General features: G+C 50.2%; 1 protein-coding gene across 1 annotated transcript in view; it reads right to left on the bottom strand.

The window, feature by feature from the left end:
* Positions 1–1,037: 1,037 nt before the first annotated feature.
* DYSF (dysferlin) overlaps positions 1,038–26,880 on the bottom strand; it is a 178,296-nt gene continuing 152,453 nt past the window's right edge. Inside the window, exons 46-54 of the mRNA XM_056855187.1 lie at positions 22,345–22,484; positions 19,507–19,595; positions 18,395–18,490; positions 17,625–17,766; positions 14,433–14,532; positions 11,240–11,409; positions 10,067–10,176; positions 9,029–9,176; positions 1,038–1,139 (exon numbers count right to left, since the gene is read on the bottom strand). Coding sequence (XP_056711165.1) covers positions 1,101–1,139; positions 9,029–9,176; positions 10,067–10,176; positions 11,240–11,409; positions 14,433–14,532; positions 17,625–17,766; positions 18,395–18,490; positions 19,507–19,595; positions 22,345–22,484 — 1,034 coding nt within the window. The 3' untranslated portion in view covers positions 1,038–1,100. The remainder of the gene's footprint in view (positions 1,140–9,028; positions 9,177–10,066; positions 10,177–11,239; positions 11,410–14,432; positions 14,533–17,624; positions 17,767–18,394; positions 18,491–19,506; positions 19,596–22,344; positions 22,485–26,880) is intronic.

Consider the following 26,880-nt stretch of genomic DNA (forward strand, 5'->3'; position numbering starts at 1 on the left):
AGATGGTCCTCAGCACCCATTTCTGGAGGCAGAATGAAGGCTGATGCAAGCAACCCCTTTGGCAAAGGAGGCACCGGGGGTGGGGGAACAGCTGAGTGCGTAGAGAAATGCTGAATCTGGGCAAAGCAACATTTACTGGGTTGCCCACAAGTGCCAAGGGACAAACTGAATGACTGGTATTCGTGGGGCTGTCTCCTAATTAAAGAAACGTTAGTCAACTGATCACACAAGCTCTAAATGACTTGCTCCACATGAATTTGGGAGGGAAGACAGCACAGAATAGCCTGATCTCATCAGATCTCAGAAACTAAGCAGGGTTGGTACTTGGATGGAAGACCACCAAGGAAGACTCTGCAGAGGAAGGCAACGGCAAACCCCCTCTGCTTCTCACTTGCCCTGAAAGCCGCTTACTGGGGCTGCCAGAAGTCAGAGGCAACTTGATTGCACTTAGGTACTTACACAGATTTGCATATGGCCAAAACAGAAGAGGGGGGAACATTTTGTTTCTTTTTAGATCTCATGCATAGCAAATTCCATCAGAGAAAATGCATTCTCCCCCATCCTTGTTTTGCATCCTTTCCAAACTCCGTGACTGGAGTTATGCAATGGAATTCCAATTGGGGGAGAGAAAGATTCTAAAGAGGGGGGCGATCTACACCCCTTCCTCACAATGCAAGGCTTGCAGCTGTCAAGGGCTTCTATGCATAGAACAAGGACCCCCTGCTGAGGTCCAAAGAAGGAATGGCGTGTGGATGGCAGCGTCAAATGTTCTCCCTCCGCCAGGCCCACTTTACACTTTGCGAGAGTCAACCGTCAACCGTTGGTGGCAAGCCAACAGCCAAGCCTGAACATGGAGAAGAAGGTGGAAAGGGAAGTCCGGGTTTGGTACACCAATTCAGCCGGGTCACCTGAGCAACATTTGATAGGGTATGGAGGGCCGATGAGGGCAGACCTTCTGCAAGGAAGCACAACCATTGCTTTTCCACGTTGCACTAGAGTTGTGGGAGGACGGGTCACCTCTGTGGGAAGGCACTGTGCAGCGGGCACGACAGGCGGGCCTGGCTCTTCTGGTGCCACTTATGGCTCGGGTGGGTGCTGGCTCAGCTGAAGGGCTTCACGAGTTTCATAGCTGCGTAGTTCTGCAGGGAAGGGAGGAAAAGGACAGCCAATGGATTAAGAGCAAATTCAGACAATCAGATGTGCCAACACTTTTCTCAGGGTGTCAGAGGCTGCATCCTTTGGATCTTGTGCTCTTGCTGTGAATGTACATGAAGCTGCCTTCTACTGAACCAGACCACTGGTCCATCAAGATCAGTATTGTCTGCTCAGACTGGCAGCTGCTCTCCAGGGTCTCAAGCAGAGGTCTTTTACATCACCTCCTGCCTGGTCCTTTTAAGTGGAGATTCTGGGGACTGAACCTGGGACATTCTGCTATGCAAGGTGGAGGCTCTTCCACTGAGCCACTGCCCCTCCCTGAATACATGATGCTGACCTATCCTGAATCAGACCATCGGTCCAGCAAGGTCAGTACTACCTACACAATTTGGCAGCAGCTCTCCAAGGTCTCAGGTGGAGGTCTTTCACATCACCTCCTGCCTGCTCCTTTTAAGTGGAGGCGCCAGGGACTGAACCCAGGACCTTCTGCTATGCACGGTGGAGGCCTCATCCTGCTCCTAGTGACATCACACCCAGGAAGCTGCCTTATACTGAATCAGTCCCTCGGTCCAGCTAGGTCAGTACTGCCTACTCAGACTGGCAGCAGCTCTCCAGGATCTCAGGCGGAGGCCTTTCTCCTCGCCTCCTGCCTGGTTCTTTAAACTGGAGGTGCCGGGGATTGAACCTGGGACCTCCTCATGCCACACAGAGGCTCTTCCACTGAGTCACAGCCCCTCCCTGAATACATGAAGCTGCCCTATACTTAATCAGACCCTTGGTCCATCAAGGTCAGTCCTGTCTACTCAGACTGGCAGCGGCTCTTCAGGGTCTCAGGCAGAGAGAGGTCTTTCACATCACCTCTGCTACCTGGTCCTTTTAACTGCATTCCAAGCAGATCCTCTACCACTGAGCCACTGTGCTGTAACTATCATTTGCAACCAGATCCTCCTGCATAGACAAGACAATCCAATTGTCAATGGCTACTATAGGACCACAAGAGCACAAGATCCAGTCATGTGTAGGTGCAACCCCCGACTGAATTGTGACACCAGAGTCTGATAAGAAAACTGCAAAAACAGTCACAACATTTATTTCACTGGCATTAAAACTTCATGACCAAAAGCTCTGAAGACATTTGGAGAGACTGGACTTTATTTATTGATTTATTTTGTGATTTTAATATGTAAGGCTGTTTTTAAATATGACTTGTAATGACCTTCTGTTGCATGACCCTTTGGGGAATTTTGAGTTACGTTTGTACAGGAATTGTAGTTGCCTCAACCTTTGTGTTGAGTGAACAAGTTGAGGAAGACTGCCAGGATCCCTGTGTTTTATGGACCAGCCTACGGAGAATAAACGGAGACTCGGTTCTAGACCCTTAACGCAAAGAAGAATGGCACGCTCACCAGAGTGGAAAACCAAACGCTGCTGAGTGATGATGGCCTTTCTGGTGGCCCTTTGTGCTCAGATTTATTATACATTTGCTATTTTACGTCCTAGAAATAAGCCTAATGGATCTGAAGAGGAACAGACATGCAGCACCAAGCAATTGAATTCCATGAGCAACCGAATGGCTAAAGTACCAGATACCTCCAATTTGGAAGAAACTAGCCGAGATGTCCTGATCCAAAGCAACTTTGATATATTAAATAGTTGCTCAGAAACAGAGAGAGAGAATAAACGGAGACTCTAAATTTTCAACTGGGTTTGAGTCCAGTAGCACCTTCGAGACCAACAAGATTTTTGGTCCTTTGGAGAGTCAAAGCTTTAGAGAGCCACAGCTCCCTCACGGGGAAAACTCTTGTTGGTCTCTAAAGTGCCATTGGTCTTTTGATCCGGGAAACAGCCCGGGCCACTGTCTTCCCACACATGCTATTACATTGGGAGGCTACATGCCGTGACCCAGTCACAACCCCCCCCCCAAAGCTATGTGTGGTACGGCTCTAAGAGAGAGAGCAGCTCTCTAGAGGCAGGTACCCAGAAGCCTGGAGAACAGGTTTGCCTATAATTACCCCCCTTTCCCCCCATGCATGAAGGGGACAAGTAAGTGCAGACTCTAGAGACATCTTGTCCTCAGCAGCTCAAAGGGGCTCTTGTTTCAATGCAAAGAACCCCTCCAACATTTTGCGACCTTACAAAATGCCTCTCTGCTGTTTTCTTGACCGCCTTAGTAGAGGCCAGAAGGTTATTTCAAGCCTCAGACAAGAGCAAGGGACCCGGATGGCACTGAGGGCTCATGGGTTCAGATCTACCCCCTCCCTCTTTCTCTCCCACTCCCACTCCCAAAGGGGATCAGTCACATAAGAGAAAGAAAATGCTCCTCGTGAAGCTCACAATCAAATCACGTTCATGTGTATGTTTCTGCTATTTGGAAAGAGCTGCATTTCAAATAGGGTTGCCAACATCTGGACTGGGCCAGGGGTTTTTTTGGGGGAGGGGCTGTGGCTCAGTGGCAGAGCATCGGCTTGGCATGCAGAAAGTCCCAGGCTCAATCCCCGGCATCTCCAGTGAAAGGGACTAGGCAAGTAGGTGATGTGAAAGACTCCTGCCTGAGACCCTGGAGATCTGCTGCAGGTCTGAGTAGGCAATACAGACTTTGATGGACCAAGGAAGGGTCTGATTCAGTAGAAGGCAGCTTCATGTGTTCATCTCCCAGAATTACAACTGATTTCCAGACAACAGGGTTCAGTTCCCCTGGAGGAAATGGCAGCTTCAGAGGGTGGGCTCTATAGCATTATACTCCTCTGAGGTCCCTCCCTTCCCCAAAGCCTCCCCTCCCCAGGTTCCACCTCCAAATCTCCAGGAATTTCCCAACACAGAGTTGGCAACCCTAATTCCAAACCCACATTGCGTGTGACAGAGGCTGAGCAAGCAGGCAGTTTCCTTCCAAACACTGTCAATTTAATTGGGACAAGCTGAGAGCAACAACTTGGTAGTGGGGCTTGTACATGTGTGTGTTACAAAGCAGCTTTGGCAGGAGAACCAGAGGGGGGAGCGGGAAGTGCGGCCCCCAGCAGCAGAATCCCCGGGCATTTGCACCGGCTTCCAGGCCGGCTTCCAGGTTGGGTGAGCAGCCAGGCCTCCAAAAAGCCCCATAAACCAAACCGGTGCAAACTGAAGCACGGCCTCACACCCCATTAGCAAGCCCCCTCGATGGAACATTATAACCTCCTAATTAATTTCCCACCATTTATCTTTCAGGGGGCTTCCTCCACAATAGTGTGGCTGTTATTTTGTAAGGTTTGTCTGGAGGGCAGGGCTGAGAGGGATTCTTCCATCTGGCAGAAAGAGGAAAGCCAACAAGGCTTAATCACCCAGGCCAGAAAGCAAGCAGCAAAAGGCAGAGGGGATTTGCAGCGAGAGATTCCTGCCTGGGGCTGTTGCACAAGTTAAGGGCTGCCCCACAGAAGCGACACAGCAGCGCTCCGGACTCAGCAGGTGATTTTCTCCAGGCCACCTGAGGCTGCCCCGCTGGTGGAGGTCTATCTCCACAGTGGCATGGAGAAAGTTGTTCCCCTCAGGGCATTTCATGTCCATCCCTCTGTGGGAGTGTGTGTGTGCGCGCGCATGTGCACATGTCTGTGGAGGTAGCCAGTGGAGGACATCTAGCCTGGAGCCCTTCACACCCTGAGACCGGGATTTGCCCCGGCTGAAGATGAGCCAGCAGGCCCAGGGGGCCCAGGCCCAGCACGTCAACCCCTCTTCGCCAGACAACTGCTCTGAACACAGGGCTTCAGTCTGGCCTTCTCATCGGTGCGTCTCTGTCCCGGCAGCCATGGCTTTCATGGACTTGCTCAACCAAGTCGTGGACTGCAGTCTGCCATGTCCTTGATAACTACCCCCACCCCCATTTTTGCACCCCCAGGAAGGCAACAAAGCCACTGGGGTTATCAAGCCCCCGGGGGCTGCCACACCTGGTGGGTGGGTCTAGGCTTGCCAGGCTGTGGCTGCAGCGTGCGATGCGTGCACACTTCCAGGTTTACCCGAAAGCGACGTGGATCCTCTAGCGATCTTGGCTAAAATTCTATGGTTTCCATAGAGCTTTATTGAAGATTGCCAGAGTGTCCGCGTCACTTTCAGCATCAGCTGGCTGGCGGGCAGCCCGGTGGATCTGCGGGATTTTACCCGCCACCACCGGGCACTTGGCAACCCTAGGTGGGCCAGACTGCATCTTGTCCCCCCTCCCCCACACCAGGCCAGTGAGCTACTGGATTGCAATAACGCTAAATAACCCCACATTTTCTAATTTTCCATCTGCAGTCATTCAGCAGCAAAACACCAAATTGTTTCTCGGGGCCCTGCCAAGGCTCTCTGCATTCAGGGGGATCCCTCTTCCTCAAAGCCACACTAATTTTCTTGCTTTTCGCCACCAACCAGCATTACTGCCAAAGAGTAATATGTAACAGAACAGCAAAAAGAGCCCAATTCCAGGGTGAGACATTCAAGTCAGCAACCCCAAAACTGGGAGGACAGGGCAGGAGGGAGAACCATCCAAATAAATGAAAGCCGAGAAGTTCCCTGAAATGCCTCCACCGCTGTTCAGAAGTATGAGTCAGAGACCCATCCTCCCATATGCTGAGCAAAATTTCACTTCTGGTTTGCCTGGATGGCTTCAGGGTTCATTCCACCATCAAAAGAGCCAGGGGGGAAAATCACCCCAGGCGACAAGTCCGTGCAAATTTTCTACCGTATTTTTCGCTCCATAGGACGCACCGCTCCATAAGACGCACCTAGTTTTTAGAGGAGGAAAACAAGAAAAAATCTTGTTTTCCTCCTCTAAAAACGCGGGCAGGGAGCGGGCGCGCCAAGCGCTCAGAGCGGGCGGGGAGGAGGCGGGCGGGCGCTCCAAGAGCTCAGAGCGAGCTGGGAGGAGCCGGGCAGGAGAGGCGCGCCAAGCGCTCAGAGCGGGCGGGGAGGAGGCGGGCGGGCGCGCCAAGCCGCCCCCCCTCCGCTTCCCAGCTGGGAGGCGAGCAAGCGCACAGAGCGGGCTGGGCGCGCTGGAACGGCGCGAGGCAGCTTTCCCCAGCTGCCTCCCAGCGCGCCCAGCCGGCTCTGTGCGCACATTCGCTTTATAAGACGCACCCACATTTCCCCTCACTTTTGAGAAGGAAAAAGGTGCGTCTTATGGAGCGAAAAATACGGTAGTTCCATGTAAACCTGGTCTAGGGAGAGACAAATAGTTGAAGCATGGCTATTCAAACGTTTTGTTGACAGCCACAAAACTGTAAAGCAAATAGTCACCTAAAGGACCCGGAGGCCTTTTATGCACAGCTGTTTCCCTCGCGGTCACCCCTCCGACGACGTCACGTCTTTGTTTGGATTATGTGTTGCGTTTCTGACCGTCAGAGGTTGCCTCCCTCTCCCCCTGCCTTTCCTCGCATTTTGCCTGCGTTTTCAAATTCGAGATAAAACAGGTTCCTGAAAACGAGGAGGGCAAAATGTGGAGAAATGCAGGGGGAGATCGAGGCGACTTCTGACAGTCGGAAATGGCCTGCATAATCAACACAAAGACCCGAATTTGTCGAAGGGGTGACCGTGAGGGAAACAGCCGTGCATCAAAGGCCGGAGTCTCCCTCACCAAGACTGATACAAGTACCTGGATGATCAGTGGCTTCTAAGAGATGGATCCACTAGATCCGTGTTCATAATTGTTCAGACACCCTGTTCATAATAGGGTTGCCAGGTCCCTCTTCGCAACAGGCAGGAGATTTTTGGGGCGGAGCCTGAGGAGGGCGGGGTTTGGGGAGGGGAGGGACTTCAAGGCCATAGAGTCCAATGGCCAAAGCGGCCATTTTTCTCCAGGTGATCTGATCTCTATCGGCTGGAGATCAGTTGAATTAGCAGGAGATCTCCTGCTACTCCCTGGCAGTTGGCAACCCTAGTTGGACTAGATGACCCTGGTGGTCCCTTCCAACTCTATGATTCTGTGATTCTTCTTAAAGCTCCCTTTGTCAGATATTTGGGGGTCTCTAAGGCGCTAGTGACTTGAATTTTGTACTTCTAGTGCAGACCAACGTGGCTGCCCACCTGAAAGAACCTATGGTGGTCCACCATGTTCCTAGCCCATGTGAGAAGCCCTCCTTTTATTGCCTCCCTGTAATGTATCTAGCTGGTGCAAGGACTATGCTGAACTACTGAAGTATTGAACTGCTGAACTGTTGAACTCAGCTGTGCTGAACTGTGTTGAGCTTGAGGCTCTGCTCCAGGCTCCACCGTCTGTTTCTCCTACTGGACGGTGGACTTCGGCTGTCCAAGCACGGACTGGGGTGGTGGTGGCTCCAGATGGTTGGGAACTGTATATAAGTAGGGGTGTTTTACAGTTAAGTCTGTTCTCTCTTCCCTGTTAACTGAATAAAGTGGTTGCTGCTGGAACTCTGTCTCCAGCCTTGTGTGTAACCTACGCATATATAATAATCCCCATGCTGGGAATCACTCCGGCCTCTCCTGGGAAATCTCCCTACCAGCCACTCACCTAAACTGATTCATTCCAGCAACGGCGCACGCTTGCTTGCCGGAGCTCAGCCTCATGGTTTCTGCCGTCTGGCTGCTTTGCCTCGTTGGGCTGGCCTGGAAAGCTCATCATTTGAGACAGACTGGATGATTCCAGCCATTAACAATCTGGGGGTGAATTCTTGGCCAACTAAGGTGCTTGGGGTGACAGGGGAATGATCATGCGGGGGGGACGGACCACAGTGCTATGTGGGGCACCAAAGTATGCAAGAAATCTCCCCCCCCCCAAGAGCCTTTGCCACCTCGTGGGCGCCTCACCCGGCCACTTCCTTCTCGCTCAGACAGCCCCAACAGAATTTGTTACGTGTGGGACAAACAAAAGCAGAGGGCTTTCCTTATCAGGCCAGAGCTTGCAGGAGATAATATATCGAACACACAGCATGAATTATTTCAGCACCTTAAATGAGCGCCTGGGAGCCTCATCCCGTACTGAGCTGGACGGCTGGGATTTGGATAGGAATCAGCCTGACTTTTGCAAATGGAATTTAAATTAGGAGTGGTGGTGGTGGAAACACTCCCAACCTGATTAACGAGGCTGCAGTTGCTTCCCCCCCCCCAACTTCCGTGCACCAGAATGGTGGGGGGGGGGCGGGATGCTCACTGCAAGCTCCGATAATAAACGCCGGATCTGTATGAATCCCTATAAACTATCCTGCTCCATATTTAAGCGATTAAAGCTTAACAGATTTTCCAGGATAATCTTCCATATACTTGGCACGATGATGGGACAACTTTCCATCCTGCAGCTCTCTCCTTCAGGCACTTCGGCTCCAATCCTAATGTTGAACTATCATGCTAGAAGGTTCTGCCTCCTTTCAAGCCACTTTAGGGTGGCTCTGCAGGATGCGGTTTTGGAGGGCATCTTCCGCCCCCCGCTTTCCGCACTCAGTACCTAGAGGAACAAAGCAGTCATCCGTGTGTTGACAGAAGGCCGTTTTCTCAAAATAAATAGCCATAGAGTTTTTTGTGCCTGAACCCCCCACCTCTACCCTCCCCCTTGGGGACTCTGACCACATTTTGAGCTTATGCTCCTAATCAGCAGCCACAGTGCTCAGACAACCCAGAACACGTTGGCTCCCCGCCACTGGCTAGCAGGTCACGTTCCTCAATCACCAAATTTTGCTTTGCAAGCATTTCCACTCAGCCACAGAAGCTTGTTGAGTGACCATGAGCCAGTCACACAATCTCAGCCGTCCCTACCTCACAGGGTTGTTTTGAGGATAACATGGAGGACAGGAGACCAAGGTAAGCCGCTTTAGATTCCCACTGGGTAGAAAGGTAGGGTATAAATGAAGCCAACGAATACATTACATAATTAAACTGTGGCTATTTCATCACCCAGACAATTGCTGCTGATTCTTACCGGGAAGGCGTAGATGAAGATCCCCAGGAACAGCAGAAGAATGAAGAGGAGGAGGACAATGAGGAAGACCCACTTGAATCTCCTCCACAGGATGTACTTCAGAGTCTTGTACGGAGAGGTAAACCACAAGAAAGAGGTCTCCGGGCGCCTGCAACCACAAAGGACCATGAGGAGACTGGATGCTAGACATCCCCAAGCGGTTCTGTGCCTTTGGACACAACAGACCAGGATTGACCGAAGGAGGGCAGAAACCTCTTTGCCTTCTGGTGGGAAAGAATGCCTGACAAACCCAAGTCCTGACAGCGTGGGCGATGTGGAAAGGTGGGACAGAAATTTTTTAAATCAATAGAGCCCGGGCCTCTGTGACCATACAGCTGAAATGATAGGGAAGCGGTTTTTTCTCCCAGGCGAATTTATCTGGCGTGCTCTTTAGCCCCCCCTAGAACCCTGGTTGCAGCAGGTAAAACAGGCTGGGGCTGAGAAGGAATCCCAACAACCCCAGGATAAGCGGTGCAGTGGCAGCCAGGGGCCCCCATGACGGCTTCCTCTCAGCGCTCTTCTCCCAAAGTCCTAAGCACACTTAGAGAGCGTACAAGAGACCCTCCCTTGAACCAGCCAGCAACCACAAACTCTTTGCCGTGGTCTGCACGAGCAGCAAATGAGAGGCGCTGCGAACACCCAGGACAGGCAGCCTTCCATGAGGACGGTTTTAGAGGGGAGCCATGCTGGACTACAATAGAAGAGCTAGATTTGAGTCCAGTAGCACCTTAGAGGCCAACAAGATTTTGGGGGTATGAGCTTTGAAGAGTGGTGTCTGACGAAGGGAGCTTTGACTCTCAAAAGCTCATACTTTGAAAATCTTGTTGGTCTCTAAGGTGCTGCTGGACCGTTGGTGAATGAAGCCGTCTCCGGAGCTGTGCCGTTTCCACCAGAGCCCGTTTCACTGGCTTCTACTTGTTTGCCCAGGGACAGATGGAGAGTTCAGATGAGCACTTTGGAGTCAACGGGACACGCTACGGCTGCCCAATATGCTCTTACTTGGGGTCTTCCAGCTTGGGGTTCATGTTCGGTTCGTCCCGACCCAGCCCAGCCGGCCTCTCATCCCATTCCTGCTCATTGACAATCTCCAGGGTCATTTCCAGCTTCCCCTGCATAAGACAGAAGAGCATGAGATGTGCAGGAGGACAGCAATGGAAAGGCCCAAACACTGACTGAGGAAAAGAATCGTTAAGGGGGTTCTCAGCTTTGTGCAGTCACTGGGGGTGGTGTGTAGGCCCAGGAAGAAACACACAATGCATAGTTAAATTGTGGAACTCTCTCATCATACCAGAACATGGAGTCATCTGCTGAAGCTGGAGGGTGAGCGATTTAAAACTGATAAAAGGAAGTCTTTCTTCACACAACACATAGTTAAATTGGCAGCCATCACCAGGTTGTGGTGATGGCTGCCAACTTGGAAGGCTTTAAGAGGGGAGTGGACATGTTTATGGAGGAGAGGGCTATCCAGGGCTACTAGTCAAAATAGATACTAGTCATGATCCACACCTATTCCTTCCAGTGTCAGTGGAGCAGGCCTACTATACGAGATGCATTGGAACACAGGCAGGGTAATGCTGATGCAGTCGTCTTGTTTGTGGGCTTCCTAGAGGCACCTGGTTGGCCACTGATAATTTTTCTAAACTCTCCGGTTTAGACACATCATCACCATGGGAGGGTGAGATTTGGTTTAAGAACATAACAAAAGCCCTGCTGGATCAGTCCAAGGCCCATCAAGTCCAGCAGTCTGTTCACACAGTGGCCAACCAGGTGCCTCTAGGAAGCCCACAAACAAGACAACTGCAGCAGAACCATCCTGTCTGTGTGCCATGGCACCTAATAGAATAGGCTCCTCTGATCCTGGAGAGATCAGGCTAGGCTGCAGGATTTTTTCTGCCAAGTCCCCACCTTAAGCATTTGGCCTGTGCCCATGGGATCTGCCACTCCTGGGGCTCATGCACTTGGGCACGGACAGGGTGCCTGAAAGAGTAACTGCCAAATGTAGAGGGTTTTTTTTGTCTTTCGAAAGCCATTCCCCTTACAAGAAAAAGGATGGGCAATTCTTTCTGCATACACCTTCTGGGGAAGAGATGAAGTTACTTCATGGCTGGATCCACCCAACCGGCCCCCGACCCCACCTCTCCACGGCCAAGGGCTTTGCCTCCAGAGACCCACCGCAATTATCTTTTTCTTGCCCTCTTCTGCCACGCACGGCCACCAGCCCTTCACAGTCTTCTGCTCAAAGAGAGAGACGAGTCTCGCTGGGTCATCCAGCATGTCCAAGGAGCATTTCTCAGCTGTCTTGGCAGGCTTCAGCATGCTGTTGAGATCCAGCTGGATTGAGCCTGCAGAGGAGGAGGAGGAAGAAGAAGAAGAAGGAGTTGTTTTTTATATGCCGACTTTCTCTACCACTTAAGGAAGAATCAAACCGGCTTACAATCACCTTCCCTTCCCTGCCCCATAATGGACACCCTGTGAGGTAGGTGGGGCTGAGAGAGTGTGACTAGCCCAAGGTCACCCAGCTGGCTTCATGTGTAGGAGTGGGGAAACCAACCCAATTCACCAAATTAGCATCTGCCGCTCATGTGGAGGAGTGGGGAATCAAACCCGGTTCTCCAGCACTCCAGTCCACCACTCCAAACCATCACTCTTAACCACTACACCACGCTGAAGTACAAACTAAGCAGGTTGACTGGATGAAGGCAACCACGGTCACTTGGCTGGATGGACCTGTATACAGTTGAAGCAAAGGTCCACAAACAGGAGGTCTGCGTTTGGGGACAGCTATCTTTGTGTGAAAGAAGACCAGCATAGAGTGTCCTCCCTCCTCCCACAGGTGGTAGGGGAGAGTGCCATCAAGTCGCAGCTGACCCCAGAGGGTTTTCAAGGCAAGAGATGATCAGAGGTGGTTTGACATTGCCTGCCTCTGCCTAGAAACCCTGGACTTCCTTGGTGGTCTCCCATCCAAGTACTAACCGAGGTCAACCCTGCTTGGCTTCTGAGATCTGACGAGATCAGGCTAGCCTGGGCCATCCAGGTCAGGGCATTGTGACCCTGATTGGTACAAAGTTTTATAAAGTAGTGACTTTTGTTTTTGTTTTAATGTACTTTATTTTATGTTTTATCTACATTTGTAAGCCACCTTGAGCTCCATAAGGAAGAAAGGTGGCTAATAAATATTTTCAATAAATAAAAACAAACAGCCTTACAAACAGATCTGCTCAGTCTCCTGCTACCCACCTGTTAATCATTTGTGGCTCAAATGAAAAAGAAAAACCAACTTTCAGAAACGTTGTTCAGGTCACCTGGAGGAAATCCTTGCTCACCGCAGGTGACCAAAGTCACTGCATAATTTGCAGACAAAAAGTATGGGATATGGCTTGTTTGGGGGCTCTCGGTGTTGTAGCAATCCAAACAGAGGGAGGGGCTGGGGCTGAGTGGTGGGAGAGAACCTGCTGGGCTGCAGGCAGCCAGCCCCTGGCTCAGTTCAGAGCACCACCACGTTAAAGAATTTTGGTCAGCAGAGCTTGGAAAGGCCTCCAGCGTGATGCGCAGAGACCACAAAGAAGAACAGTCTGTTCACCTTCCTCGTGTACCTGTGTTAGCTTTAACAAAAAGCACAAAGGGCTCTGCTTGAACCTGTTTCATGGGTGGGCGGCCAACAGGATGGAGGCCACCTAAAGAGCAGTTAGCAGGGTCTGCCAACAGAGCAAGATGGGCAGCACACAGAGAATCACCCCAGATCAGAGGGTGGTCTGCTGGACATGCATCCCATGGGCAGCCCTGGCACGCACACTAACCGAAATGGTACATCACTTAGCAAGTGTGTGTGTATGCGCGGGAGCTGTTGTTTTAGAGGAAGAGTGTCTGAGATGAAGGTCAAGGGCCACTATGCAAACTGAAAACTAACAAGCCTCATAGTTCTAGACAGCACACACACCCAAAGGTGCTGAAAGAACTCAAATGTGACATGGTCTGTCTGCTATCCACTACACGTTGCTTGTCACTGCAGTCAGCCTCAATGACGGATGAATGGAATGTTGGAATTTCAGACTGCTCATAGCGAGCAAGTAGATGGCTGTCATCTGAGTGACAGCCAGATGACAGCTGGTGTCACGTGACTGCTTATGACTTAGCAGTAAAGCTGGACTGAACTGGTTTAAGCAGGGTGAGATCTGACCACTGGGCAGCTAACTGTTGATTGGCTGCTGGTCAGGGCCAGAAATGTATATATGTTGTACAGAGCTTGTATATAGCGTGGGTTGTGGATTGTGGATGCCAAGCGGAGCACTCTGTCACTGTGAATAAAGAGCACTTATTTATACGTGCTGAGTCTGCTGTGTTCACTCGACTATTGAGCTGTATAGCGCTTCTAACGCCAATATGGAAAGTAGCCAACGCCATGTAAAAATAGAGGTGCGCACTACAATATTGTGCATGCTGCATATATAACAATTCCAAAGGTACACCTGTGCTGTAATACGAAATCATCCAAATAACAAATACAGCACGCTGGCTATACAACGAAAATTAATCTTGTTTACACAAAATGTGTTAAATAACACCAAGTCAATGACAATGAAAATACAGCTGAACTAGCTCCAAGAATAAACAAATAATGTGCAATTAACAAAGCAGAAACCAAGTTCAGGAGTCCAGGTCTTCCGTAACATACAATTTTCTCTTCTTAAACAATCCAATTGCAGGACAATGTTCCAATAGCAGGTCAATCTCAGGTAAAAAGAAAAAAGTGGATCATCAGTAAGAATCAAGATAGTAGTGCACTACTAAGATCAATCAGATGGAGATTCTGGATATAATTTAGACAGCAAAGCTTCATCCGTCTTGACTCCAGGTTGTGTCCCCACCACCCTGGGTGTGGGGCTGCCCTGTCTACCATTGTCTGTTACGGAAGACCTGGACTCCTGAACTTGGTTTCTGCTTTGTAAATTGTACATTATTTGTTTATTCTTGGAACTAGTTCAGCTGTATTTTCATTGTCATTGACTTGGTGTTATTTAACACATTTTGTGTAAACAAGATTAATTTTCGTTATATAGCCAGCGTGCTGTATTTGTTATTTGGTTTATATAACAATTCCAACATCCGAAATTGTTACATTTTACTGATTTGTTTAACTGTGTTATGCTTTTATTGAAATCTTATGTATAATGTTGACTGGACCAGTGATTGTTAGCTGCTCTGAGCCCGGTTTCGGCCGGGAGGAAAGCGGGTTAAAATATAATAAAATAAATAAATACATTCTACAGCAGGCGACGACCCACCAGCAGAACGTTATTGGAGCTGAAGGGGGAACATTTGCACCCCCTCCATCAAGATGCACAACACAGGAAGGCCCTCCACTCACCCAGGTAGTCATCAAAAGAAAACTTGTCGTTGTCCCACACCTGGAGGACCAGCTGGGGGGCCACTTTGTTCTCCGTCTTGTCCAAACTCCAGAAATGCTCCTTTATTGACACACAGAACAGAGGAAAAACTTCAGGGAGAAACCAGAATGTCATGATCTTTGCTGCCTCATCTGTCCCCTGAGCTCCCTCAAGACTGAAAGCAAAGGTAAATTCTGGAATGTCAGAAATCTGGAAGGTGAGACGCCAGTAGAGCATCTCCTCCCGTCTCCTTTACACTCCTAACCAAATAAGGGGGAATGATCATCTGCAAGGAAAAAAAGGGGGCGAGCCAAAAAAAAAATGAAGGCAAGAACACCCACAATAACTGGGGCAAGAGAATGATATTTTAATAAATCCTGTGAACCCCTACGCGTTTTGCACAAGCTTCTTCAGGGGGATCGTTCTCCATTTCTGTGGAAGCTATGAGACAGAGCAGGATTTGATCCTGGGTCTCCTCAGTACAAACCCACCTCTACACTCCATTCAAGCTTCTGAGAGCACAAGACCGAGAAGATGGTGCGTTTTTGTTCAATGCAAGAGCATCCTCTTCCTTGGGTGGGACTGACTTGGCCTGTTCCTTTCTCATGTGTGACCAATCTAGAGAATCCCAATAAAGACTTTCCAAAATGCAGCCTTCATTACTGGGGGGGGGGGGCGGCAGCGTGGGCGTTGGGGGCCGTCCCTCTGCAGCTGCCCCATGCCTCGAGGCACCGTTCCTGCCCCACCTCTGTGGAGCAGGTGTCTCCGTGGCCACGCAGTGTTTCAGTTTGAACTTCAGACCTGCGGGTTTTCTCTTTTTATAGCTGCAAGTAATGAATCTGGACTTCAAAAGGCATATGGCGAGATCAAAAATTGCCAGAGAGGAATGTGTCTCCCGGATCCAGAGCACAGCTTTTCATTCATTATTTCTACCTTTGCAGGGACCTTTTACAAGCTGTTTATTTTCTGATCCAGCTCTGGCAGACACGTGCGGGGTGGGGATAGGAATCAATATTGACACAGCAGAGGGGGCTTTCTCTGAGACGCTAACGGGGAGCCCGGGGCTTTCTGGGAAGGGACCTCCTGGCTGAATGCTCAGTGCACTGTTCTCGGGAAGTGGCTCGTGTAAAAGGTTAGTCAACCATAGCTGGGGTTTTATTGGCACAAGCGGATCACCCGACGTACCAAATTCTGAATTCTGCACTAAGGGAACACTTGAACACAAGCAGCCACCTGACACTGAATCAGACCCTTGGTCCATCAAAATCAGTCTTTTCTACTCAGGCTGGACCAAGGCCACCCAGTGAGTTTCCACAGCATAGCGGGGATTCAGACCTAGTTCTCCCAGGTCCTGGTCTGACCCTCTAAACACTATACAGGTAGAGTGTCCCTTATCCGGACATCCCATATCCAGACTGACCCAAAAATGGGACCCTTTGAGCCGAAATGCAGGCAGATCTGTGCTGCTGGCTTTCAATGTTTCCTCTCGCCCCCACAAAAAATAAAACATAGCGTACCCTGTGTTGTAGGTAGAGACCATAAGCCTGCCGTTGTTACTTTGTTGTTGCTCTTGTTTAACAGCTGATACAGGTATTCTGGTGAGACAGTTATACCTTTGCTTTCTGATGGTTCAATGTACACAACATTATTTAAAATATTGTTTAAAATTACACTCAGACTATGTGTATAAAGTGTATATAAAACATAAATTAATTTGGGTCCCATCCCCAAGATATGTCATTATGTATATGTAAAAATTCCAAAATATTCCAGTATACAGAAAGATCCGAAATATGGACCACTTCTGGTCCCAAGCAGTCTGGATAAGGGATACTCAACCTGTACCACACCAGCTCTCTTAAAGTCTGACTCGCCAAATTAAAAACTCTTTAGCCTGTTCCTCTCTCACACACGAAATTGGCCATATGTGGCAGTGCTCCTAAATGGGACGTGTGTGTATTAAGTGCCGTCAAGTCACTTCCGACTCATGGCAACCCTATGAATCAACGTCCTCCAAAATATACTATCTTTGACAGCCTTGCTCAGGTCTTGCAAATTGAAGGCTGTGGCTTTCTTTATAGAGTCAATCCATCTCTAGTTGGTCTTCCTCTTTTCCTGCTGCCTTCAACTTTATTATTGTCTTTTCCAGTGACTCCTGTCTTCTCATAATGTGACCAAAATATGACAGCCCCAGTTTAGTCATTTTTAGCTTCTAGGGTCAGTTCAGGCTTGATTTGATCTAGAACCCACTGATTTTATTTTGGCAGTCCACGGTATCCATAACACTCTCCTCCAACACCACATTTCGAAGGAATCTACTTTCTTCCTATCACCCTTCTTCATTGTCCAGCTTTCACACCCATACATAGTAATAGGGAATACGATGGCATGAATTAACCTGATCTTCATTGCCAGTGACACATTCTTACACTTGAGAATCTTTTCTAGCTCCTTCATGGCTGCCCTTCCCAGTCTCAATCTCCTTCTGATTTCTTGGCTGCAAGCCTCCCTTGTGGTTGATGACGTACAATATATTAAATTACTTTACACTATATTAATGTACAATACATACTGTACAATACATAGTGTATGTATTAAGTGCCGTCAAGTCGCTTCCGACTCATGGCAACCCTATGAATGAAAGTCCTCCAAAATGTCCTATATTTGACAGCCTTGCTCAGATCTTGCAAATTGAGGGCTGTGGCTTCCTTTATTGAGTCCATCCATCTCTGGTTGGGTCTTCCTCTTTTCCTGTTGCCCTCAACTTTTCCTAGCATGACTGTCTTTTCCAGTGACTCTTGTTGTCTCATGATGTGACCAAGATACGATAGCCTCAGTTTAGTCATTTTAGCTTCTAGGGTCAGTTCAGGCTTGATTTGATCTAGAACCCACTGATTTGTTTTTTGGCAGTCCACGGTATCCGTAACACTCTCCTCCAACACTACATTTCAAAGGAATCTATCAATACATAGGGTACAATATAGTAAATTACGGTACAATACATTGAGTTAGAAGCATACAAATGGACTTAAATTTTCGCAACGGAAATCCAAAGTAGCAGAATTTGCACGGGGGGAGGGGGTCACAGCAGTTCTACAGAAGTGTCACTTCAAGCACTGTTGAGAGACGTGGAAACCGGCGGCCCCCGTGTCTCAAGTCGCCGCGAGACTCACCTTCTTAGCCACGCAGCAGACCTGCTCGGTCGGGAGGTAGTCAAAGGGGAACACGAATCGCCAGTTGAAGTTCCCTTCGCCCCCCATTGACCTGTAATGGACATCTGTCTTCTGCTTGTTCTCCTCGTAGCCAACCAGCCACCTGCAAAAGGAACGGGCCACAAAACCACAGCCGCGTGAGTGACGAGGAGGGAAGTCGCCTGCAGAACACAGCAGGCCCGTCATTTGCACATTGCAATTCAGGGGTCTGGCACCGTCCAAAGGACCCAAAGGAAGCAAGAATAAGATCTCTTACGTTTAAGAGATCCAGCGTGGTGTAATGGTTAAAAGCGGAGGTTTGGAGCGGTCGACTCTGACCTGGAGAACCGGGTTTGATCCCCCACTCCTCCACATGAGTGGCAGAGGCTTATCTGGTGAACAGGGTTGGTTTCCCCACTCCTACACATAAAGCTAGCTGGGTGACCTTGGGCTAGTCTCAGCTCTCTTAAGAGCTCTCTCAGCCCCACCTACCTCACAGGGTGTCTGTTGTGGGGGGGGGAAGGGAAGGCGATTCAGTTCTCCAGATCAGAGTCCACCACTCCAAACCATCACTCTTAACCACTACACCACACTGGCTCTCCGCAGTGCGTACATGTCATGGAAATCAACCTCTGCAGGGAACATCCTTTGCAGAGAGGAATTCTCATAAGAGCAAAAGCAGTCCTCGGTCCCTTGAAGAGGCAGGGCCAAGCGCCCCTCTGTCTTCCACCAGGAAGTGTCCGGCCACCTACCCTTTCACGTAGATGTCACTCATCTTTTCGCCCGTGATGCTGAGGTCATCAAGGAGGACGTCTTTGGCATTCCAGATGATGCAGCGCAGGTAGAACCTGCAAGCCAGAGGCCAAGCGTGGGGTCAGGGTGTGGACCCAAAGACACGGGAGGGCAGGAGATGTGGAAGGTGGGTTGCCACCTCCCAACCTCTCCAGGCCCTGGCCCTTGTAAGGCCTCCGTTCCTGTCGTCTGCTCTCTCCCCTCCCCTATATACCTAGAGCCAGAGGAAGGTCTGCCACTCAGACCACGGCAGCGCCCGAAGCTAGGAAAGCTCAGCTGCCCCCTCCACTTATGTGTCTTTGCAGGACATTCTCCCACCAAGACCTGCTGACTCGAGCCCTTCCCATTCCCGGCCCTATTCTGAATGAGGCTAGGCTCGCCCTGAGCTCCTGACGTCACCTGAGCCCTGACGGATCATTCAGCAGATCAGCTGGGAGCTGGGATCACTTCATAGAACTTCCAAGTATAGAGGCAGTATACCTCTCTTTAAGTATTTGAAGTGCTATCGCTTAGAGTAGGGCAGGGAGCTGATCCTATTGACAGCAGAGGATAGGACTCACAATAATGGGCTTAAATAGCGGGAGGAAAGGTACCAGCTGGATATTAGGAAACATTTTTTTACAGTAAGAGTTGTTCGAACAGTGAAATCGTCTACCTGGGGAGGTGGTGAGCTCGCCCTCACTGTCAGTGTTTAAGCAGAGGCTGGACAAAGACTTGTTAGGGATGCTCTGGGCTGATCCTGCACTGAGCAGGGGGTTGGACTAGCTGGCCTGTACGGCCCCTTACAACTCTGTGATTCTATGGATGACAAATCCTGCCCATGGCTTTCCCCAGAGGCCTCTTTCTGGCCATTACTGGAAAATAACAGAATGATGGACTTTTGGCCTAAAGCTGCAGGGCAATTCTTGCACGGACGCTCGGGGGAGGGGGGACAAGACACGTTTTAGTTTAATTGCTGATGTTTTCTTAATTCAATGTCCGCCATTTAATTTCCTTTGTCAGTCACCCCCGGTGCGTTTTCAGTAGACAGGCAGGACAGAACTCTTATCAACCAATCAATGCAATGCGTCACCTCTTTGCTCTCCGCGGGGTCACGTTGAATGGTGGGCCAGGTGCACCAAGACATTTGGGGAAAAGGTCCACCCACAGCTGAAGCTTTCCCTGTAACAAGAGAAAGAAGGTGTGGGGCATATTTGGGATGCCAAAGCAGCCTCCTTTCCACGGCATCTGAAGGAATCCCTGAGCCTGCTTTTGAAGCCTAGCGCATGTGGGGCATTTCTCTCATCATTTACACCACTGGTTCCCAACCGGAGGTCCACGGACCCCCAGGGGTCCGCGAGAACTAAATTAAGGTCCACGAAACAAAGTTATAAACCCATAATAAATTAATCTTTTCAATTAAAAGTTTTCTATTATAAAAAAACATATTCAAATATTATTCTAAGTTTAATGTTTAACTAACAGTTATGATTAAAGTTTATTTTCAAATTCTTGGAATTTTTATTTTGAACCTTGGGGTCCCTGCATCGAACAAAAAAGTCCTAGTGGTCTCTGGTAAAAAAAAAGTTGGGAACCACTGATCTACACAGAGGAATCCTGGAGCTAGACGGCGCCGGGGGGTGGAGGGGCAACATCCCAAGATCTCCCATTCCAGCTCCTGTCTCTGGTGAGAAGTCCATGAAGCCAAAGGCAGCATACTGTAAGAGACTCCTGGGACAAGGAAGCCAAGGACTGGTGGGTACGTTTTCATTCCATCCTCCTGGCAGGGGTGCATATACAACCAGTCCCTTTGCACCCTCAGAACAAGCCTTTGTGGCTTGTGAACAGGGCTGCCAACCTCCAGGTGATGGCTGTAGATCTCTTGGGTTAGCAACTGATCTCCAGGCGACAGAGATCAGTCCACCTGGAGAAAATGGCCACTTTGGAAGGTGGACTCTATGGCATTATACTCCTTTGAAGTCCCTCCCCTCCGGAAACCCTCCCCTCCCCAGGCTCCACCCCTAAAATCTCCAGGTATTTCCCAACCCGGAGCTGGCAACTCTACTGGTGAAGCTGACCAAGCAATGTCTGTTCCCATAGTCTCCTGTTGCATTTGATGCCTGAGTAGGGACTGGATTCTGGGTCTCCCTGATCCAAGGGCTGTTGGCAGTGTAGGCTAAGTGCGCAGTGAAGAGCAGTCTCACTGATTGAAGTTAAAGTTGCTTTTATTGAAGGAACTACATTTAGGACAGGAAAGCTCAGAGACAGAGCCTCTAGCTGGCTATATAGCTAAGGAGGGAGAGAGAGGGTAGAATAGCTTCCGAGAAGAATGAGGAAATTGCCCCTAAGAATATCAGTCTAAGGACAGACAAGAGGTGTGGAAAATAGGTGGAAAGGTCTCTAATCCTACAGGCCTATCTAACTGACCACTTGCCCCGCTCCCTGCTGGGTCTTCTTCTCAGTTCCTTTGCACGCTAGACATAGCAACTCTTCCAACAAGGGCCACGCTTGGACAAGACAGCTCCCTCTCTAGCCATTCAAAGTATGAATAGAATCAGGAGCCCACCACCACCACCACTGACTCCTTCTGTCCTCAACACACTCCTGTATTTCTACCCCTAAGGTGTTTTCCAAACAGGGACTGGATTGTGTAGTTTCTCCATTATTGCTGTGGTTGTCGATACAGCATAACCACAACGATGCTTCCATGTGGCAGGTTTTCCCTGCAGTTTCCCTGCCCCCGACCCCTCAGCAGCAGCCATTCCTCCCATGCCACCAGGGCTTTTTAAGTTTTTTTATAAAAATTGGCAAGTGGATGTCAGTATATTGTTATAACAATATAACAATCTTGTGCATCAGGTTCTTTGAATTCCCAGCTTTGGTTATAAAAAAAAAAACTCTAGCCCCGTTCTTTGTGGAGATAAACCTTTCCCCTTATACATCCACAACAAAAGGTGCTGCAGATACACTGTTTAAATAAATGAAAGGTGGGAATTTAGAGAACCTGTTACATATATTGTTGTAACATTATACTGATATAACAATATTCGGTTGCCAATTTTTTAAAAAAAGTGATTTGCATTTTTAAAATCCGGCTTTGGTCCTGAGTCTAATGGTGCAACCACTACATAACACAGACTCTTTGGGCTTTTCCACACCCAGTTTTCACTCCACCTTGCCTTCTTAACCGCATCAATTTATCCCCTCCCATACACACAGTATCTTTGGGGGGGGATTTTCTCTCAAGTTCTTTCAGGCCACCATAAATGTGGTTTGAAAAACCACAGGAAAATCTGAAAAAGTCCAAGATAGCAGTGACCAGAAAAAGAATTCTGTGTGACAGGGAGAGGAAAGAACAATGCAGTTAAGAAGCCATGCGAGAACCAAAACCCAGTGCAGACAAATTCTCTCGTTCTTATTTTTTCCCTATGCAGGCAGACAGCAGATCACTAAACCAAACACCCATCTTCAGTTAATATCTATTGATCATATCCTGCAAGCAAGTCTGGAATGCACCGCACAACAACCCGGCAAGGTAGGTTTGGCCAGGACAACAGCCACACAGGAATTTGAGCCCCAGTTTTAAAAGCTAGATGCCAGGCCACAGGATCACAACGACAAGTCTGAAAATGCATAGGCAATCCTCAGTGAAATTTCAGGAGCCAGCGATTTCTGATTAGGGGGTGATATTTGGAGGATTAAGTTCCTTGTTCCTTGCTTGCAGAAACAAAACGGTCTGTCCAAATGAAGCTCATCATACAGAAGGTTTTCATCTGCATATTTGATCTGAGGTAGCAAACCATCACTTTCCTTAGGAACGAAATCAGTGTTTTTTGGTTGCTTGTTGAAGTGCAGAGGGGGTGTGGGGGGGCTCTGACGCGCGTGGGGCAGGAGATGCTTCTGCAGAGCCTGCGGCAGCTCCCATCCTTACCTGCTCAATGTCTGGCTGCAGTGGGCTGTACAGCCGCCTAGTCTCGATGTGCTCAGGCACCAGGCCTTGCTTCTGCAGGGCATACAAAGCCAGCCTCTCCTCCACGGGCCCCAGGTGCGGATTCGGCAATTGGCCATCCTCTGAAGCAAAGAGAAAAGCCATTACTGCCCAATGCTCTGCCCCAAGCCCAGTTTGGTATCCTGCGTGACCAGATGATGTACAGGTAGGATTTGTTGGAGGGTGGGGGAGAGATGGCAGCTGGATCCTCATCCAAATTTCATACCTGCCTCACCCTTCTCATTCAATGGCCATTTATGCCTGGCTGTTTCCTTGCGGCCCCCCTGCCGACTACTTCGGGGCTTTGCTTTTGATTATGCTTGCATTTTCCGACCATAAGAGTCTGCCTTACCAGGGAGGGAAGGGGCAATCTGAGGTCAGAGGAACAGCTATGGAGGGGGCAAAGGCCCCTTTCCCATGGTCCCAATCTAAATTCCTTCACCCTGGCTGGTAGCCTGGTAATAAGAATGTACTGAAGTTCCATTTGTGGCTCTTCTAGAAAAGAGGAGGAGGAGGAGGAGAAGAAGAAGGAGGAGAAGAAGAAGAAAAGCTGGGTTTTTATATGCCGACTTTCTCTACCACTTCAGGAAGAATCAAACCGGCTTACAATCACCTTCCCTTCCCTCCCCACAACAGACACCCTGTGAGGTAGGTGGGGCTGAGAGAGCACTAAGAGAACTGTGACTACCCCAAGGTCCCCCAGCTCGAGCGGGGCTGTGGCTCAGTGGTAGAGCATCTGCTTGGCATGCAGAAGCTCCCAGGTTCAATCCCCGGCATCTCCATTTAAAGAGACTAGGCAAGTAGGTGATGTGAAAGACCTCAGCCTAAGACCCTGGAGAGCCGCTGTCTGTCTGAGTAGACAATACCGACTTTGACGGACCTTGATGGTCTGATTCAGTATAAGGCAGCTTCATGTGTAGGAGGGGAGAAACCAGCCCAGTTCACCAGATTAGCCTCCGCCGCTCATGTGTAGGGAGTGGGGAATCAAACCTGGTTCTCCAGATCAGGCTCCACCGCTCCAAACCACCGCTCTTAACCACTATGCCACGCTGGCTTGGGAAGCAGAATTCCAATAAGTGGTGGAGGGTCTCCTTCCCAGACCAACTTGGGAGCCTTTTTCTACTTCTCCTGTGGGAGAATAGACAGCTGAGCTGTTACTAAGGGGACCCAGGGTTTGCCAACTCCAGGCTGTGAAGTTCCTGGAGATTTGGTGGTGGAGGCTGGGGAAGGGAGGAAGGGATCTCAGAGGGCATAAATGCCATAGACCCTACCACAGAAAAGAACAGCAGCCCCTTAAAGACTAACAACAATTCTAGCAGAGTATGAGCTTCTTCAGATACAGCTAGATTGTGAGTCCATCTGACCTCAAGTATTTACATTCTATTTACAAGCTATTGCCATTGGGTGTCTGAATTCACTCTTCTCTGCTTATTGATTGTAAGCCACTTTAGACTCCTTAAAGACTAAGTGTGAGGGTCTCTGTCTTTGTGTCTCTGCTTTCCATCACCTGCTGTGTTATCAGTGAACTCGTAAAAGCAGTTCACACCTTCTGGTCTCAGGCGCCAGGCCTGATGGCCCATGTATCTTCCCCCCCCCCGCTGTTCTTCCTGCCAGTACTCCCTCAGGCCGATGCGGCCTTGGAAGTGTGATAGCCGCCCAGACTTCCTGGGATCTGTCTGATGTTTTGTATTATGCCAAGCTTGTAACTTCCCATAACAATAAGTGTGAACCCCAGTGCCCCAGTGCCCTGGAGTCAATATATTCTGTAAACCCGTATAGCCCCTCACTTGCAACTTTCTACCTGTGCCTGTCTCATCTCCTGAAGGCTTCAATAAATCGATTGTTTCTGTATCAACGTCTGAGCAACTGATTTGGAGAAGCAAACTCAGAGAGGGGGATCTCTCACATTAAGTTGCAAGTCTTTGCCTCTCGGACTGCAGCTGTACCGCTTTGGACAGAATGTCAGCCGACGAGGACACCACCCCTAACCCCGATGCCCCCAAGGAACCGGACGAGCCGGAGAAGCCGGACCCTAAAGAGGAGGGAGCCAAGCCAAAGAAACCGAAGGGTCGCGCCCCCGACCAAGATCGGGACGGACGTCCCCGGGGGCTCACTTATTGGCTGGACTCTCCCAAGGGCTGGTCGCTCTCGCGGACTGCGGCGAAGGATCGCCGGTTGGCCTTCCCCAGCACGGGACTCGAAGGGGACCCGGCCCGCAAAGAGGCCCTCATGGAGGAAGAACGAAAACAGTGGCAGGAAGACCGCCGGGCTATGCAGGAGCAGATGGAGATCATGCAACGCGTAATGGGTGAGATGGCCACGACCCTAGATGCGCTGAAATTGCAACCTCCAGCCGGTGCTCCCCCAGACGGGGCGCCAGTAGTTCCGCCCGCAACCCCTGCCCCCCCGGCCCGTCGGGACCTGAAAGTCACGTATGACGGGTCGGGAGACCAGTTGACCTTTTTTATGGTCCAAGTAGACATTTTTATGCGGGAACAAGGCCGAACCTTCGTTTCTGAGGAGTCCCGGGTGCAGTACGTGGCTTCCTTACTGCAAGGGGAGGCGGCTGCCTGGATGGTGTTGCAGTATGAACTCCGCTCGCCGGTGCTGCGAACCCTGGACGAGTTCATGGTAGCACTCCGAAACCGTTTTGAGGACCCGACTCTAGGTGAGCGGGCTAAAGCCTCCCTGATGCAACTGCGCCAAGGGACTAAGTCGGTGGCGCAGTATGCAAGTGAGTTCCAGTCACTGGCTAGCCGAATTCTGGACTGGAGTGAGGCTACCTTGGTACAATGTTTCAGGGAGGGTCTCAACCCAGACCTCCAACATTGGGCCTTCATGCAAGGGAACCCCCCGGATGTGGAAGGTTGGGTTCGCCATGCTGCTGACATCGAGAATCGCAAACAACTCCTGAACTTGTCCAAGCAACGGATTGGGCGAGACCCCAGGCCCCGGGGTGACCGTGGCCGGGAACTCCGGCAAGGGGGTGGCGGGGTCCTCTCGGCCGCGGAACGCCGCAAGCGGTTCGAGGCCGGCGTCTGCCTGATCTGCGGGGGAAAGGGTCACTTTGCATCGCAATGCCCCTCTCGCTCAGGCCGTCCGACCCCTCCCCGCCAAACCCAGGCCGAGCCGACGAAACCGGCCGCCGACAGCCAGCCTCGCCGCAGAAGTGGACCACTGAGCCGGCGCTCCGGCGCACCCTCCGCTCTCCACGCACGTCCCCAGGATGGGGCATCCGACTCTACGGTCCCATCGGGGTCCCGGATTACAAATACCGTCTTTGATTCGGACGGCTCCCCGGAGGCCACTACCCCGTCCCCCTCTTCCAGCGAGGAGGAAGAGTGGGAACAGCCGGCAAAAAACGCCGTCGGTCTGCTGTAGAGGGGGCTCCGCAGCAGACCGTCCCTATCGTTGTGCAAGGAGCTCCACCGATGGTAAGCGCCCAAGAGGACAATGTATTTGTGCGTGTCCATCTGTCCCTACCCAAAGGGGGTCCCCCGTTAGAGGTCCCCGCGTTGGTCGACTCGGGGTGTGCCCGCACCATGATAAATGAGGAAACTGCCAAGAAGTTGGGTGTCCGGCGCAAGCGGCTTCCGGGACCTCTCCGTTTTTCCCAAATGGACGGGAGTGACTTTAAACGGGGCCCGGTGACCCACAGAACTGCAGCCGTGATTATGTCCGTGGGGGAACATTGGGAACGGTTGTATTTCACTATCGCCCCTATTGTAACCCCTGTGGTGTTAGGGATGAACTGGTTAAGGGGGCACAATCCCTCCATTGATTGGGTTAAACGGGTGCTTTCCTTCCCCGAAAACCCCTGTGGGTTGCATGACAAGGAACGGGTACTCAGGACTCCAGCCGCCGCACTGGTAGGGTCCCCCGCCCCAGTCTCTCCTCAATTACCCTCTGAGTACTCGCAATTTACTGATGTTTTTGATGTTAGAGAGTGCGACGAACTGCCTCCCCACAGAGAAACGGACTGTGCCATCGAGATTGTAGGGGAAGGCAAACTGTCTAAGGGAAAGGTTTACCCCATGAGCCCTAGTGAAAAGACAGTGTTGCGAGACTATCTGGATGTCAATCTGGCGAGGGGTTTCATACGCCCCTCCAAGGCTCCTTATTCAGCCCCAGCTTTCTTTGTAAAGAAAAAGACGGGAGATTTAAGACTGTGTATTGACTTTCGCAGACTGAACGCAGTCACCCAGTCTAATGCTTACCCCCTCCCTCTTATTCCTGACCTTCTAGCACAATTAAAGGAGGGCCGAATCTTCACCAAACTGGACTTGGTAGAAGCCTACCACCGCATTCGCATCAAAGAAGGAGACGAACCCAAAACGGCCTTTTCCAGTTGTTTTGGGATGTTTGAGTACCTAGTCATGCCGTTCGGACTTTCGGGGGCTCCGAGTGTCTTTATGCAATTAATTAATGAGGTTTTGCATGATTTGCTGTTTCGGGGGGTGGTGGTATTTCTCGATGACA

Source organism: Euleptes europaea, chromosome 9 (assembly GCF_029931775.1).
Source record: "Euleptes europaea isolate rEulEur1 chromosome 9, rEulEur1.hap1, whole genome shotgun sequence".
NCBI classification, from domain to species: domain Eukaryota; kingdom Metazoa; phylum Chordata; class Lepidosauria; order Squamata; family Sphaerodactylidae; genus Euleptes; species Euleptes europaea.